Raw genomic sequence first — 13,821 nt, forward strand, 5'->3', positions numbered from 1 at the left:
ACTGGTTGGAGGATGAAGGTTCAGTGGCTGGAGCTGAAGCGTGTGACTGGTTGGAGGATGAAGGTTCAGTGGCGGGAGCTGAAGCGTGTGACTGGTTGGAGGATGAAGGTTCAGTGGCGGGAGCTGAAGCGTGTGACTGGTTGGAGGATGAAGGTTCAGTGGCTGGAGCTGAAGCGTGTGACTGGTTGGAGGATGAAGGTTCAGTGGCTGGAGCTGAAGCGTGTGACTGGTTGGAGGATGAAGGTTCAGTGGCTGGGAGCTGAAGCGTGTGACTGGTTGGAGGATGAAGGTTCAGTGGCTGGAGCTGAAGCGTGTGACTGGTTGGAGGATGAAGGTTCAGTGGCTGGAGCTGAAGCGTGTGACTGGTTGGAGGATGAAGGTTCAGTGGCTGGAGCTGAAGCGTGTGACTGGTTGGAGGATGAAGGTTCAGTGGCTGGAGCTGAAGCGTGTGACTGGTTGGAGGATGAAGGTTCAGTGGCTGGAGCTGAAGCGTGTGACTGGTTGGAGGATGAAGGTTCAGTGGCTGGAGCTGAAGCGTGTGACTGGTTGGAGGATGAAGGTTCAGTGGCTGGAGCTGAAGCGTGTGACTGGTTGGAGGATGAAGGTTCAGTGGCTGGAGCTGAAGCGTGTGGACTGGTTGGAGAATGAAGGTTCAGTGGCTGGAGCTGAAGCGTGTGACTGGTTGGAGGATGAAGGTTCAGTGGCGGGAGCTGAAGCGTGTGACTGGTTGGAGGATGAAGGTTCAGTGGCTGGAGCTGAAGCGTGGTGACTGGTTGGAGAATGAAGGTTCAGTGGCTGAGCTGAAGCGTGTGACTGGTTGGAGGATGAAGGTTCAGTGGCGGGAGCTGAAGCGTGTGACTGGTTGGAGGATGAAGGTTCAGTGGCTGGAGCTGAAGCGTGTGACTGGTTGGAGGATGAAGGTTCAGTGGCTGGAGCTGAAGCGTGTGACTGGTTGGAGGATGAAGGTTCAGTGGCTGGGAGCTGAAGCGTGTGACTGGTTGGAGGATGAAGGTTCAGTGGCTGGAGCTGAAGCGTGTGACTGGTTGGAGGATGAAGGTTCAGTGGCTGGAGCTGAAGCGTGTGACTGGTTGGAGGATGAAGGTTCAGTGGCTGGAGCTGAAGCGTGTGACTGGTTGGAGGATGAAGGTTCAGTGGCGGGAGCTGAAGCGTGTGACTGGTTGGAGGATGAAGGTTCAGTGGCTGGAGCTGAAGCGTGTGACTGGTTGGAGGATGAAGGTTCAGTGGCTGGAGCTGAAGCGTGTGACTGGTTGGAGAATGAAGGTTCAGTGGCTGGAGCTGAAGCGTGTGACTGGTTGGAGGATGAAGGTTCAGTGGCGGGTGAAGCGTGTGACTGGTTGGAGGATGAAGGTTCAGTGGCTGGAGCTGAAGCGTGTGACTGGTTGGAGGATGAAGGTTCAGTGGCTGGAGCTGAAGCGTGTGACTGGTTGGAGGATGAAGGTTCAGTGGCTGGAGCTGAAGCGTGTGACTGGTTGGAGGATGAAGGTTCAGTGGCTGGAGCTGAAGCGTGTGACTGGTTGGAGGATGAAGGTTCAGTGGCTGGAGCTGAAGCGTGTGACTGGTTGGAGGATGAAGGTTCAGTGGCTGGAGCTGAAGCGTGTGACTGGTTGGAGGATGAAGGTTCAGTGGCTGGAGCTGAAGCGTGTGACTGGTTGGAGGATGAAGGTTCAGTGGCTGGAGCTGAAGCGTGTGACTGGTTGGAGGATGAAGGTTCAGTGGCTGGAGCTGAAGCGTGTGACTGGTTGGAGGATGAAGGTTCAGTGGCTGGAGCTGAAGCGTGTGAGTGGTTGGAGGATGAAGGTGTGCTGTCCAGGTTGGTATGGAGGTTGTTTCTTCATGGTTTGGTTGTGCCTTGGTTCTCACAGGCCCTGAACCCGGATCAGAAGAAGGATGGACTCGTTCTCTCTCATGGGCAGCAGCAGGAGCCACCTGTACCTCTCTTCCGCCTCCGCCCACCACCTCCACCCTGCTCCATCCTGTCTGTTGCCGAACGGCTTGAAGAATGGCGCCCCGGGGGCGGAAATGGGGCCGTCCTGCCCGCTGACCCGGCACACTGTGGCCATCCTGGGCTCGGGCGACTTCTCCAAGTGCCTGACAGTGCGCCTGCTGCGCTGCGGCTTCCATGTGGTGGTGGGCAGCCGCCAGCCCAAGATGGCCGCCCATGCCTTCCCTCACGTGGTGGACGTGACACACCACGAGGACGCTGTGAGCAAAGCTCACATCGTGTTCCTCGCCATCCGCCGCGAGCACTACTCCTTCTTGTGGGACCTCAAACACCTGCTGGAAGGTACGTGGTTCCTGGAGCAGCAGGTCCTAATACCGCAGGTCCTGGAGCAGTGGTCCTGGTACTGCAGGTCCTGGAGCAACAGGTCCTAGTACCGCAAGTCCTGGTGGAGCAGGTCCTGGAGCAGCAGGTCCTAATACTGCAGGTCCTGGTGCAGCAGGTCTTGGTACCGCAGGTCTTTGAGCAATAAGTCCTAGTACCGCAGGTCCTGGTGGAGCAGGTCCTGGAGCTGAAGGTTCTGGTACCGCAGGTCCTGGTGCAGCAGGTCTTGGTACCGCAGGTCCTTGAGCAATAAGTCCTAGTACCGCAGGTCCTTGAGCAGCAGGTCCTGGAGCAGGATACAGCTGACCCTGTTCTCTCCTCCTGATCCTGGCCTCTCCTCCTGACCCTGTTCCCTCCTCCTCCTGACCCTGTTCCCTCCTCCTCCTGATCCTGTTCCCTTCTCCTCCTGACCCTGTTCCCTCCTTTTCTTGACCCTGGTCTCTCCTCCTGACCCTGTTCCCTCGTACTCCTGACCCTGTTCTCTCCTCCTCTTGACTCTATTCTCTCCTCTTGACCCTTTTACTGTGACAGCGGCCGTCACAGTAACAGGTGGTGGGGAACGTATGAACTCGTCCTGCTAGACCCTGGGAGACATTGGTGGACCCCGGTAGACCCTGGCAGACACTGGAGGATCAGTCTGACCAGTCGATCTCTGGTCTCTGTCTCTTCAGGAAAGGTCCTGGTAGACGTCAGTAACAACCGCAGGCTGGACCAGTACCCAGAGTCCAACGCTGAGTTCCTAGCCTCCCTGCTGCCGGACTCCCTGGTGGTCAAAGGCTTCAACCTGGTCTCAGCCTGGACCCTCCAGCAGACCTGGCCCCAAGATGCCAGCACCCAGGTACCGGTCTGACCCTGACCCTGACCCATGTCCCAGATCCTGACCTTAACCCTGACTTAAGCCTGACCTTGACCCAGACCCTGACCCATTTCTCAGACCCTGACCCTTGTCCTTGACCCTGACTTAAGCCTGACCTTGAACCAGACCCTGAGCCTTTTCTCAGACCCTGACCCTGGTCCCTGATCCTGACCCTTGTCCCTGACCACCCCCCCCCCCCCCCCCCCGCCGCCGCCCCCCCCAGGTGTTTATCTGCAGTGACTCCCTGGAGGCTCGCCAGCAGGTCATGGAGTTGGCTCGCCAGCTGGACTTCAGTCCGGTGGACGTTGGTGGTCTGTCGTGGTCCAGGGACCTGGAGAGACGGGCGGTCCAGCTGTTCCCGGGCTGGAGGGGCCCGGTTCTTGCGGCGGTAGCCCTATCCATCTTCTTCTTCGCCTACTCCTTCGTACGGGACGTGCTCCACCCTTACGTGAAGTTCAGGCAGAGCGACTTCTACAAGATCCCCATGGAGCTGGTGAACCGCACGCTGCCCCCAGTGGCCGTCACCCTGCTGGCGCTGGTGTACCTGGGGGGGCAGCTGGCCACTGTCCACCAGCTGTACTACAGGACCAAGTACCGGCACTTCCCCCCCTGGCTGGACGGCTGGCTGCAGAGCCGCAAGCAGCTGGGCCTGCTCAGCTTCTTCCTGGCCGCTGTGCACGTCGTCTACAGCCTGAGCTTCCCTCTGCGGAGGGCCGAGCGCTTCCTGCTGCTCAACAGCGCCTACCAGCAGGTCAGTACCACCGCCTTGCAGCAACACCATCACCTACCAGTAGGTCAGTACCACCGCCTTGCAGCAACACCATCACCTACCAGCAGGTCAGTACCACCGCCTTGCAGCAACACCATCACCTACCAGCAGGTCAGTACCACCGCCTTGCAGCAACACCATCACCTACCAGTAGGTCAGTACCACCGCCTTGCAGCAACACCATCACCTACCAGCAGGTCAGTACCACCGCCTTGCAGCAACACCATCACCTACCAGTAGGTCAGTACCACCGCCTTGCAGCAACACCATCACCTACCAGTAGGTCAGTACCACCGCCTTGCAGCAACACCATCACCTACCAGTAGGTCAGTACCACCGTCTGGCAGCACTACCACCACCAACCAGTCGGTCAGTACCACCACCTGGCAGCACTACCACCACCTGGCGGCCCCTCAGTACCACCGCCTACCAGCCGGTCAGTACCACCGCCTGGCAGCTCCTCAGTCCCACCGCCTACCAGCAGGTCAGTCCCACCACCTACCAGCACTTCAGTACCACCGCCTGGCAGCACCTCAGTCCCACCGCCTACCAGCAGGTCACTACCACTGCCTACCAGCAGGTCAGTCCCACCACCTACCAGCAGGTCACTACCACCACCTGGCGGCCCCTCAGTACCACCACCTACCAGCAGGTCACTACCACTGCCTGGCAGCACCTCAGTACCACCACCTACCAGCAGGTTAGTACCACCGCCTGGCGGCACCTCAGTGCCCACCGCCTACCAGCACCTCAGTACCACCACCTACCAGCAGGTCACTACCACCGCCTGGCAGCACCTCAGTCCCACCACCTACCAGCAGGTCAGTCTCCCCGCCTACCAGCAGGTCACTACCACCGCCTGGCAGCACCTCAGTCCCACCGCCTACCAGCAGGTCAGTCTCCCCGCCTACCAGCAGGTCACTACCACCGCCTGGCGGCACCTCAGTCCCACCACCTACTAGCAGGTCACTACCACCGCCTGGCAGCACCTCAGTCCCACCACCTACTAGCAGGTCACTACCACCGCCTGGCAGCACCTCAGTCCCACCACCTACCAGCAGGTCAGTCTCCCCGCCTACCAGCAGGTCACTACCACCGCCTGGCGGCACCTCAGTCCCACCACCTACCAGCAGGTCAGTCCCACCGCCTGGCAGCACCTCAGTCCCACCACCTACCAGCAGGTCAGTCTCCCCGCCTACCAGCAGGTCACTACCACCGCCTGGCGGCACCTCAGTACCACCACCTACCAGCAGGTCACTACCACCGCCTGGCGGCACCTCAGTCCCACCACCTACCAGCAGGTCAGTACCACCGCCTGGCGGCACCTCAGTCCCACCGCCTACCAGCAGGTCAGTCCCACCGCCTGGCAGCACCTCAGTCCCACCGCCTACCAGCAGGTCAGTACCACTGCCTGGCAGCAGATCAGTACCTGATCACCATCACCTGAACACCATCACCTGACGGAGGTGTGGCTCCTCCCTGCTGGCAGGTCCAGGCCAACGTGGAGAAGTCGTGGAACGAGGAGGAGGTGTGGAGGGTGGAGATGTACTTGTCCTTCGGGGTGATGAGTCTGGGGCTGCTCTCCCTGCTGGCCATCACCTCCATCCCCTCCGTCCACCGCTCCCTCACCTGGAGGGAGTTCAGCTTCATACAGGTATAACCTGTACCACCACCTGGACACACTGACCACTGCTCTTAACATCTTCCCCTCCAACACTCAACTACACTCACAATTACAGCAGGGTGGGAGTGTGGCTGGTTGGTTGATTTGTTAGTTGATTGATGAGTTGGTTAATTGCTTCCTTTGTTAACTGGTTGGATAAATGGTCAGTTAATCATATTGAATAATCGATTGGTTGATGAGATTGATCACATGGATCATATTGAGCATATTGATCATTAGACAATGTTGACCATATTAATCATATTGATTGTTGATCATGTTGACCATATTGATCATGTTGACCATATTGATCATATTGATTGTTGATCATGTTGACCATATTGATCATGTTGACCATATTGATCATGTGTGAGCCTGTTTGCACTGGTGTTTCCTTCAGTCCACGCTGGGCTACATCGCCCTGCTGATCGCCACACTGCACGGTCTCCTCTTCGGCTGGAAGCGAGCCTTTGAAGAGGAGGCCTACCGTTTCTACCTGCCCCCCAGCTTCGTGGTGGCCCTGGCTCTGCCCGTGTGCGTCATACTCGGGAAGGGGCTGGTTCTGCTTCCCTGTGTGGCCCGGAAGCTGCACCGCATCAGAAGAGGTGTGGACAGCAGGGAGTCCAGGTGTCGCCGTCTGGAGCTGGTGGGCTCCACTGCTCACTTCTCTCCAGAGAGAGTCACCATCATGTGACCTTCATCATGTGACCTTGTGTCTGCATCAGGAGTCTGCAACCTGCAGCGGTGCAGCCGGCTGTGACTCTACAGCCCCTCCAGTGACTCTACAGCCCCTTAAATGACTCTACAGCCCCTCAAATTACTGTACAGCCCCTCAAGTGACTCTGCAGCTCCTCGAGTGACTCTACAGCCTCACCAGTGACTCTACAGCCTCACCAGTGGCTCTACAGCTCCTCTAGTAACTCTACAGCCCCTCAAATTACTGTACAGCCCCTCAAATGACTCTACAGCCCCTCAAATTACTGTACAGCCCCCCAAATGACTCTACAGCTCCTCTAGTAACTCTACAGCCCCACCAGTGACTCTACAGCTCCTCTAGTGACTCTACAGCCCCTCAAATTACTGTACAGCCCCCCAAATGACTCTACAGCTCCTCTAGTAACTCTACAGCCCCACCAGTGACTCTACAGCTCCTCTAGTGACTCTACAGCCCCTCAAATTACTGTACAGCCCCCCAAATGACTCTACAGCTCCTCGAGTGGCTCTACAGCTCCTCTAGTAACTCTACAGCCCCATCAGTGACTCTACAGCCTCACCAGTGACTCTACAGCTCCTCTAGTGACTCTACAGTACGGTGGCCCAGAAGGGCCAACAACACAACACACCAACAAAAGCCACAGCACAACACAACAAAAACCACAATGTAAGGGTGCAGCGATCGAGAACAGTCGCTGTTTCCGGGGGACCATATTTTCTGACGGACTTGGGACCGGAGGGGACAACAGTTTCTGACATTAAGGAGAGTTTAGTGAGACGTAAGTAAAGTACTGTTGCATGATTAATGTCTATGTGTTTTCAGGTATCAGCAATGTTGATCACTGTGTTGAAATTGTCATGACGTGTGTGTGTGCTGTTTCATCCATCGTTTGGTTCCGCCAGAAAATATGGTCCTCTGGAAATAAAGCCTGTTCTTCCGGACGGAGAATTGGGAGAATTTAATGAAGTGTAAGTAAATTGATTTGAATTAAAGTATTTTATTTGTCACTGTTAGAAAGACAGTCCATATTAAGTCTTTGATTCCAACATAATGATTTAAATAATTATTCAGGAGCAATGTTCTCTCACTTTACATTCTAACCAAATAATTCAACCACATTACTTTCATTGCCCATAAAGTACTAGTACTGTTGCATGATTAATGTCGTTATGTGCTTTCAGATATCAGCAATGTTGATCACTGTGTTGATATTGTTATATATTTGTTCTGCCATCCATACTTTATGGTCAGTGAAAGTAATATAGTTGAATTATTTGGTTATAATGTAAAGTGAGAGAGCATTGCTCCTGAATAATTATTTAAATCATTATGTAGGAATCAAAGACTTTTACTATGGACTGTTTTTCTAAAAGTGACAAACTATTTCAATTCAAATCAATTTACTTACGCTTCATTAAATTCTCCCAATGACAGGCTTTGTTTCCACGGGACCATATTTTCTGACGGAAACAAAGCAGAACCAAACGATGGATGAAAGAGCACACACACACACACACACACACACACACACACAGTATATGACCATTTCAACAGTGATCAACATTGCTGATATCTGAAAACACAACGACAATCATGCAACAGTACTTTACTTGTCTCAAACTCTCCTTAATGTCAAACTGTTGTCCCCTCCGGTCCCAAGTCCGTCAGAAAACATGGTCCGCGGATGCTCTCCGACTGCTGCGCCCTTACATTGTGGCTTTGGTTGGTGTTGTGTTGTGACTTTTGCTGGTGTGTTGTGTTGTTGGCCCTTCTGGGCCACCGTACTACAGCCCCTCTAGTGACTCGGCTGAAAATACATAGAGAAAACAGTGAGCTCTAAACATTAACAGGAGAACATGGATATTCCATCAAGTTGGATTGTTTTTATGGTGACTGTCAAAATAAAACTACAAAGTTGGATTATTATTGTGACTATCAAAATAAAACTAAGTAGGATTGTTATGGTGACTGTCAAAATAAATTTACAAAGTTGGATGATTAAATGATTATTAAAGCAGTAACCCGAGTGACGTCAGTGAACCTGGTTTAACACTCTACATCAGCGGTACTCAATAGGCGGCCTCCGGGCCGCATCCGGCCCGCCGGCCACCTATTTGTGGCCCCCGAACTGTTATTCCTTCAGTACGTGTTGTGGTTGGGTCAACACGTGTATATCGGGACTTGTCTCCATGCCAACGATACATACACAGCCTTCTACTGGGTGGCGCTGCGAGCGCATTTTTAAGTTTCACTTTCGTTTTTGAAGGCGTCCTCATATTGCCACTTTGCCAGAGAAGGAGCCTAGATTGCGCACAGAGGAAAAAACAAAAAAAAGATTGCATGAAAATGGCGTGTTCCAAGTTCTCTGCCAAAAGAAAGGTGGACAGTGAAAATCGCCAATTCAAAGAAGAATGGACTGAAAAATTTGCATTCATTCTCCCTCCAACCAGCACAAGACCCATGTGCTTAATATGCCAGGAGACTATCACTGTGATGAAGATTTCCAATTTGAAACGGCATTATGAGGCAAAGCACACAAATTTTGAAGAAACAAATCCTCAAAATTCAGAGGTAAGAGCAACAAAAATAAATGCGCTAAAATCACCATATCAAGCTGCAAGCAGGATTCTTGTCACATCTATGACACAACAACAAAAAGCAACAGAAGCCTCACTTAGAGTGGCTTGGATTTTGGGCAAACACAAGAAGCCATTCTCAGATGCAGAAATATTAAGAGAATACATGACTGAAGTGATGGACACAATGTTTGAAGGCAAACAAAAAGAAGAAATTAAAGCTAAAACTAAGCAAGTCCCCCTCTCAGATTCCACAGCAAGCAGACGTACTGAAGTACTGGCAGGTGATCTAGTTAAGCAGCTGTGTGATGGAATAAAAAATGCAGAGTGCATTTCCCTAGCTGTGGATGAATCCACTGATACCACTGATAATGCACAGTTGATGGTCTTCGTAAGATATTATGATGAGTCAAGAAGGGAGTTTGTTGAAGATGTGTTGGGCATGGTAAACCTCTGTGGACAGACAAGAGGTGAAGACATTTACAAGGCAATACTGCAAATGCTGAATGAAAACGAAATTGATGTGAAGAAAGTTGTGTCAGTTGCTACTGATGGAGCTCCATCTATGATGGGCAGAGAGAAAGGACTGGTTCACCTGATATCTTCTCACTGCATAATTCACCAGTCCGTCCTTTGTGCAAGTCTTGGGGAAATCTACTCTGAAATCATGGTGACAATGATGAAACTCATAAACTTCTTGAGAGCATCATCTGCACTGCAGCATCGTTTGCTGCGCTCGTTCCTGACAGAGGTCAATGCTGCCTTTGATGATTTGCTCCTGCACAACAACGTCAGACGGCTGAGCAAAGGCAAGGTCCTGGAGCGTTTTGGGGCCATCAGGAATGAACTACAAGTGTTTATGGCAGAGCAAAAGAGTGCTAAAGCAAAACTGTTCACAGACTTCCTGCAAAATCCAGAAAAGATGGAAGCTGTGGCATTTTTGACTGACATAACATCTCACCTGAAGAACCTAAATCTGAAGCTCCAAGGGAAGAACAACACAGTGTGTGACCTGATCTCAGCAGTGCGGGCTTTCCAAAGGAAACTGGAAGTCTTCAAGAGTGACCTACAGGTAGGCTGTTTAACATTTTCTACCACACACATTATCTGGGTTTTACTTCTTTTCTTTTTTTTAAACTTCATGCCCTTTTTTTAATTGATTGTACCTTTTTCATTTTTACCTATAGGAGGAATTGCTTCATTTCCCCAAACTGTTGGAACAGACCAAAGACAAAGCCGCTCATCAGCAACATGTTCAATTTGTGGAGAAGCTGATTGAAAACTTCAAGACACGCTTTGATGACTTCATATTGGGAAAACAAGTCCTTTGCATTGACAATCCATTTTTGGTCAGAAATCTGAGAGAGTTCACTTCAGAAGCACAACAAATCTTTCCATGGGCCACAGCTGCTTCACTGCAAAGTGAGCTAATTGACCTGCAGGAAAACATTGCACTGAAAGAGACTCAGTGTGACGTTATCACCTTCTGGACGAAGATGGTAACTGCAGCTAGTTTCCCTCTGCTGCAGAAGATGGCACTTCACATTCTGACGATGTTCGCATCAACCTACTGCTGCGAATGTGCGTTCTCAACAATGAATGTGGTGAAGAACCAGTACCGCAGTGCACTTACCAATGAACCTGGCCATCACACCATTTGAGCCAAAGTTCCAAAAACTGGCAAAAGACACAAGATGCCATTTCTCCCATTAAGCAGTGTTTCATACTGACAGGAAGGATGTAAAATAGTTTTTCGTTACACTTTGACTCCTTTTTTTTGGTCCCATGAACAGGTGTCATTTCTTGTTTTATTCAAATATTTATTTTAATTTAGTCAAAATGGAAATTATATTTTATTTAACTGCAGTTGTTATTGTTTTGAATAAAAAGGACATCTTTTGAATATTTCAGTACAGTACCGACCTCAATAAATGGACCTTTGAGTCACTGAAAAATATCTTTGTGGCCCTTGAAGATTTGTATTTGAGTACCCCTGCTCTACATCCTTGGTGTTTCTGCCTTTTCCGTGGAAACGGACATGGTTTTTCGGTAAACTTGGCACGAAAGGGACTTTAATCAAACAAATCCAGTTTGTGTTCTTAAAATAAAATGATGTCTATTACGATAAGCCCCAAACACTGTAGTATAAAAATATTTTTAATGAAAACCTGTCACGTTACGTTACAACACTGATGCAGCAAATAAAACTTGACAAAACATTGTACAGGTTAAGAAACACGTTAAAACAAAGTCGGTTTGTTTTCGGCTGCTTGAGCAGAATAAAACTCTTGTGGAGAAACTCCAGCAGTTTTAACTCTACAGCGTTGAAGATGAATCCATCGTCTGTCCTTCACCCGTCTTCTCCACCAGCTCCAGCCGCTCCAGCTGCTCCAGCAGCTCCGGTGCGCTCGGTCTGTCCCTCGCCTGCGCGCTCCAGCAGCGGCCGAGCAGCGCGGCGCAGCGCCGGCCGCGCTCCGACAGGAAGGCCGGGTGGTGGCGCACCGGAGGCCGCAGGTGGTGTGCCACCACCGCGTAGAGCACGTGCTGCCGGTCACCGGTGTACGGAGGCTCTCTGGTGGCCAACTGCCACAGCGTGACGCCGAAGGAGAAGACGTCGGCCCGGGAGGACACCGCCTCCCCCCTCAGGAGCTCCGGGGCGCGGTGCGTGTACGTGCCGCACACGTGGCTCCGGTGCGGACTGACGGGGCTCACCTCGCACCCGGGCTCCAGCTTCACCGAGCAGCCGAAGTCCACGACCTTACACACGTCCTGAGCGGACACCAGCACGTTGGCTGGCTTTACGTCCAGGTGCAGGACGCGGTGCGCGTGCAGGAAGGCCAGGCCGCGCGCGATGTCCGCGGAGTAGCGGAGCCAGGTTGGGGCGAGCAGCGGCTCCTCCGGCCTGCCGTAGATCACCTGCTGCAGGTTCCTGCTCCCCACGAACTCCATCAGGATGGCCCCGATGCTGCTCTCGTCCCCGAAGTCCGCGGGGACGCACGTCGTGGCGGCGATGACGCGCACGATGTTGTGATGGCTCAGGTGCGCCGCGTTCAGCTCGGCCCAGAAGCTCTGGCGCGAGGCCAGCGCGTTCTTGGAGCTCTTCTTCACGTTCTTCAGGGCCACCGTGCTGCCCAGGTACTCCGCCTTGTACACGGAGCCGAAGCCCCCGGAGCCCACCGGCTGCACCGCGCGCAGCTGCTTCCACTGGATCACCGACGACCAGAGGCGGCCGGGGAGCCGCTGAGCCGGGACCTGCAGGGACGAGCCGGGACCGGGACCGGGACCGAGGTGTAAGAGCGGGCTGCTGCAGCTGCCCGCCTCCACGGACGGGAACAGGTCTTTAGGCAGCAGGCGGGTGGCGGGGATCGGGGAAGGCATTGTGCGCGCGTCTGCGTGCGTGTGATGTTAGTTGACACAGAAACGTGTCCGCTGTTGGACAGAGTGTCCCGTCAGTCCACCTTCTGGCTCTGCAGGTCCAACCAGCCCGCAGCTTCAATAACGAAGAGTGAGCGGCCGTGCGCCCGTCGGCTTTTGTCCACATTCCACCATGCAGTGTACTATTTCCGCCAACTGCTGTCGTCAAAATAAAAGCTCCAATCACTTCGCCTGGAATGATTGAATTTCTCTAAAGAATGATATATTCACGTTAAAAACCACTTATGAAACGTTTTGAAATGATATTTTTTGTATAGAATGAAGGTTTATTTCAGACAAATTTGATTATTCAAATAAATAACAACAAAATTAAATAAGAGCACACAAAGTAAATAAACATAACAGAGCAAAGCCAAATTGAAGTAATTAAATAAATTAATCCCAACAATATGAGAAAATGTGTAAGACGAAAGGTACATTTAATTAATGTTTGTGTGAAATATAAAATATTCTTTTATTATTTATTATATCTCTTGATAATATGTTGCATTTCAAAAATAAAATACCTTTGAAAAACGGAATATCACAAAACACGCCCTGATTTCAAGGTGGCATAACTCCAAAATTCAGAGTGGTCCCGGGGTCATTCCACATCACAGTTATAGTACACCATCCCAGCATACCACTCAGTTAGTTTGAAGGAATTCTATTGTGTCACTTCAAAATAAAACAACTTTGAATATTGGATTATGGCACCTCTTCACTTAATTTCAACGTGGAATATCTCCAAAATTCCAAATTGTCCCTGGATCAGTTTAGTGTTTGAGTCAGTGGAACACTTTATGACACTGCATTCTTTTCACGCAGCAGTCGGAGAAGACAAATACAGTTTGTCGGAGAAGACGAATACAGTTTGTCAGGGTAGACGAATACAGTTTGTCGGAGAAGACGAATACAGTTTGTCAGGGTAGACGAATACAGTTTGTCGGAGAAGACAAATACAGTTGGTCAGGGTAGACGAATACAGTTTGTCAGGGTAGACGAATACAGTTTGTCGGAGAAGACAAATACAGTTTGTCAGGGTAGACGAATACAGTTTGTCAGAGAAGACAAATACAGTTTGTCGGAGAAGACAAATACAGTTTGTCGGAGAAGACGAATACAGTTTGTCAGGGTAGACGAATACAGTTTGTCGGAGAAGACAAATACAGTTTGTCAGGGTAGACGAATACAGTTTGTCAGGGTAGACGAATACAGTTTGTCGGAGAAGACAAATACAGTTTGTCGGAGAAGACAAATACAGTTTGTCGGAGAAGACGAATACAGTTTGTCAGGGTAGACGAATACAGTTTGTCGGAGAAGACAAATACAGTTTGTCAGGGTAGACGAATACAGTTTGTCAGGGTAGACGAATACAGTTTGTCGGAGAAGACAAATACAGTTTGTCAGGGTAGACGAATACAGTTTGTCAGAGAAGACAAATACAGTTTGTCAGAGAAGACGAATACAGTTTGTCAGGGTAG

General features: G+C 51.3%; 2 protein-coding genes across 2 annotated transcripts; one reads left to right on the forward strand and one right to left on the reverse strand.

The window, feature by feature from the left end:
• Window positions 1-1,908: 1,908 nt before the first annotated feature.
• Window positions 1,909-6,326, forward strand: steap2 (STEAP family member 2, metalloreductase; the record flags this gene model as incomplete). Its single annotated transcript, XM_080515221.1, has 5 exons — window positions 1,909-2,305; window positions 3,016-3,182; window positions 3,424-3,951; window positions 5,459-5,623; window positions 6,033-6,326. The coding sequence occupies 5 exons, from the start codon at window positions 1,909-1,911 to the stop codon at window positions 6,324-6,326; spliced, it is 1,551 nt and encodes a 516-aa protein (XP_080371347.1).
• Window positions 6,327-11,239: 4,913 nt separating this feature from the next.
• Window positions 11,240-12,301, reverse strand: mos (v-mos Moloney murine sarcoma viral oncogene homolog; the record flags this gene model as incomplete). Its single annotated transcript, XM_080515222.1, has 1 exon — window positions 11,240-12,301. The coding sequence occupies one exon, from the start codon at window positions 12,299-12,301 to the stop codon at window positions 11,240-11,242; it is 1,062 nt and encodes a 353-aa protein (XP_080371348.1).
• Window positions 12,302-13,821: the final 1,520 nt, after the last annotated feature.

This window comes from Blennius ocellaris, assembly GCF_963422515.1.
Source record: "Blennius ocellaris genome assembly, chromosome: 19".
NCBI classification, from domain to species: domain Eukaryota; kingdom Metazoa; phylum Chordata; class Actinopteri; order Blenniiformes; family Blenniidae; genus Blennius; species Blennius ocellaris.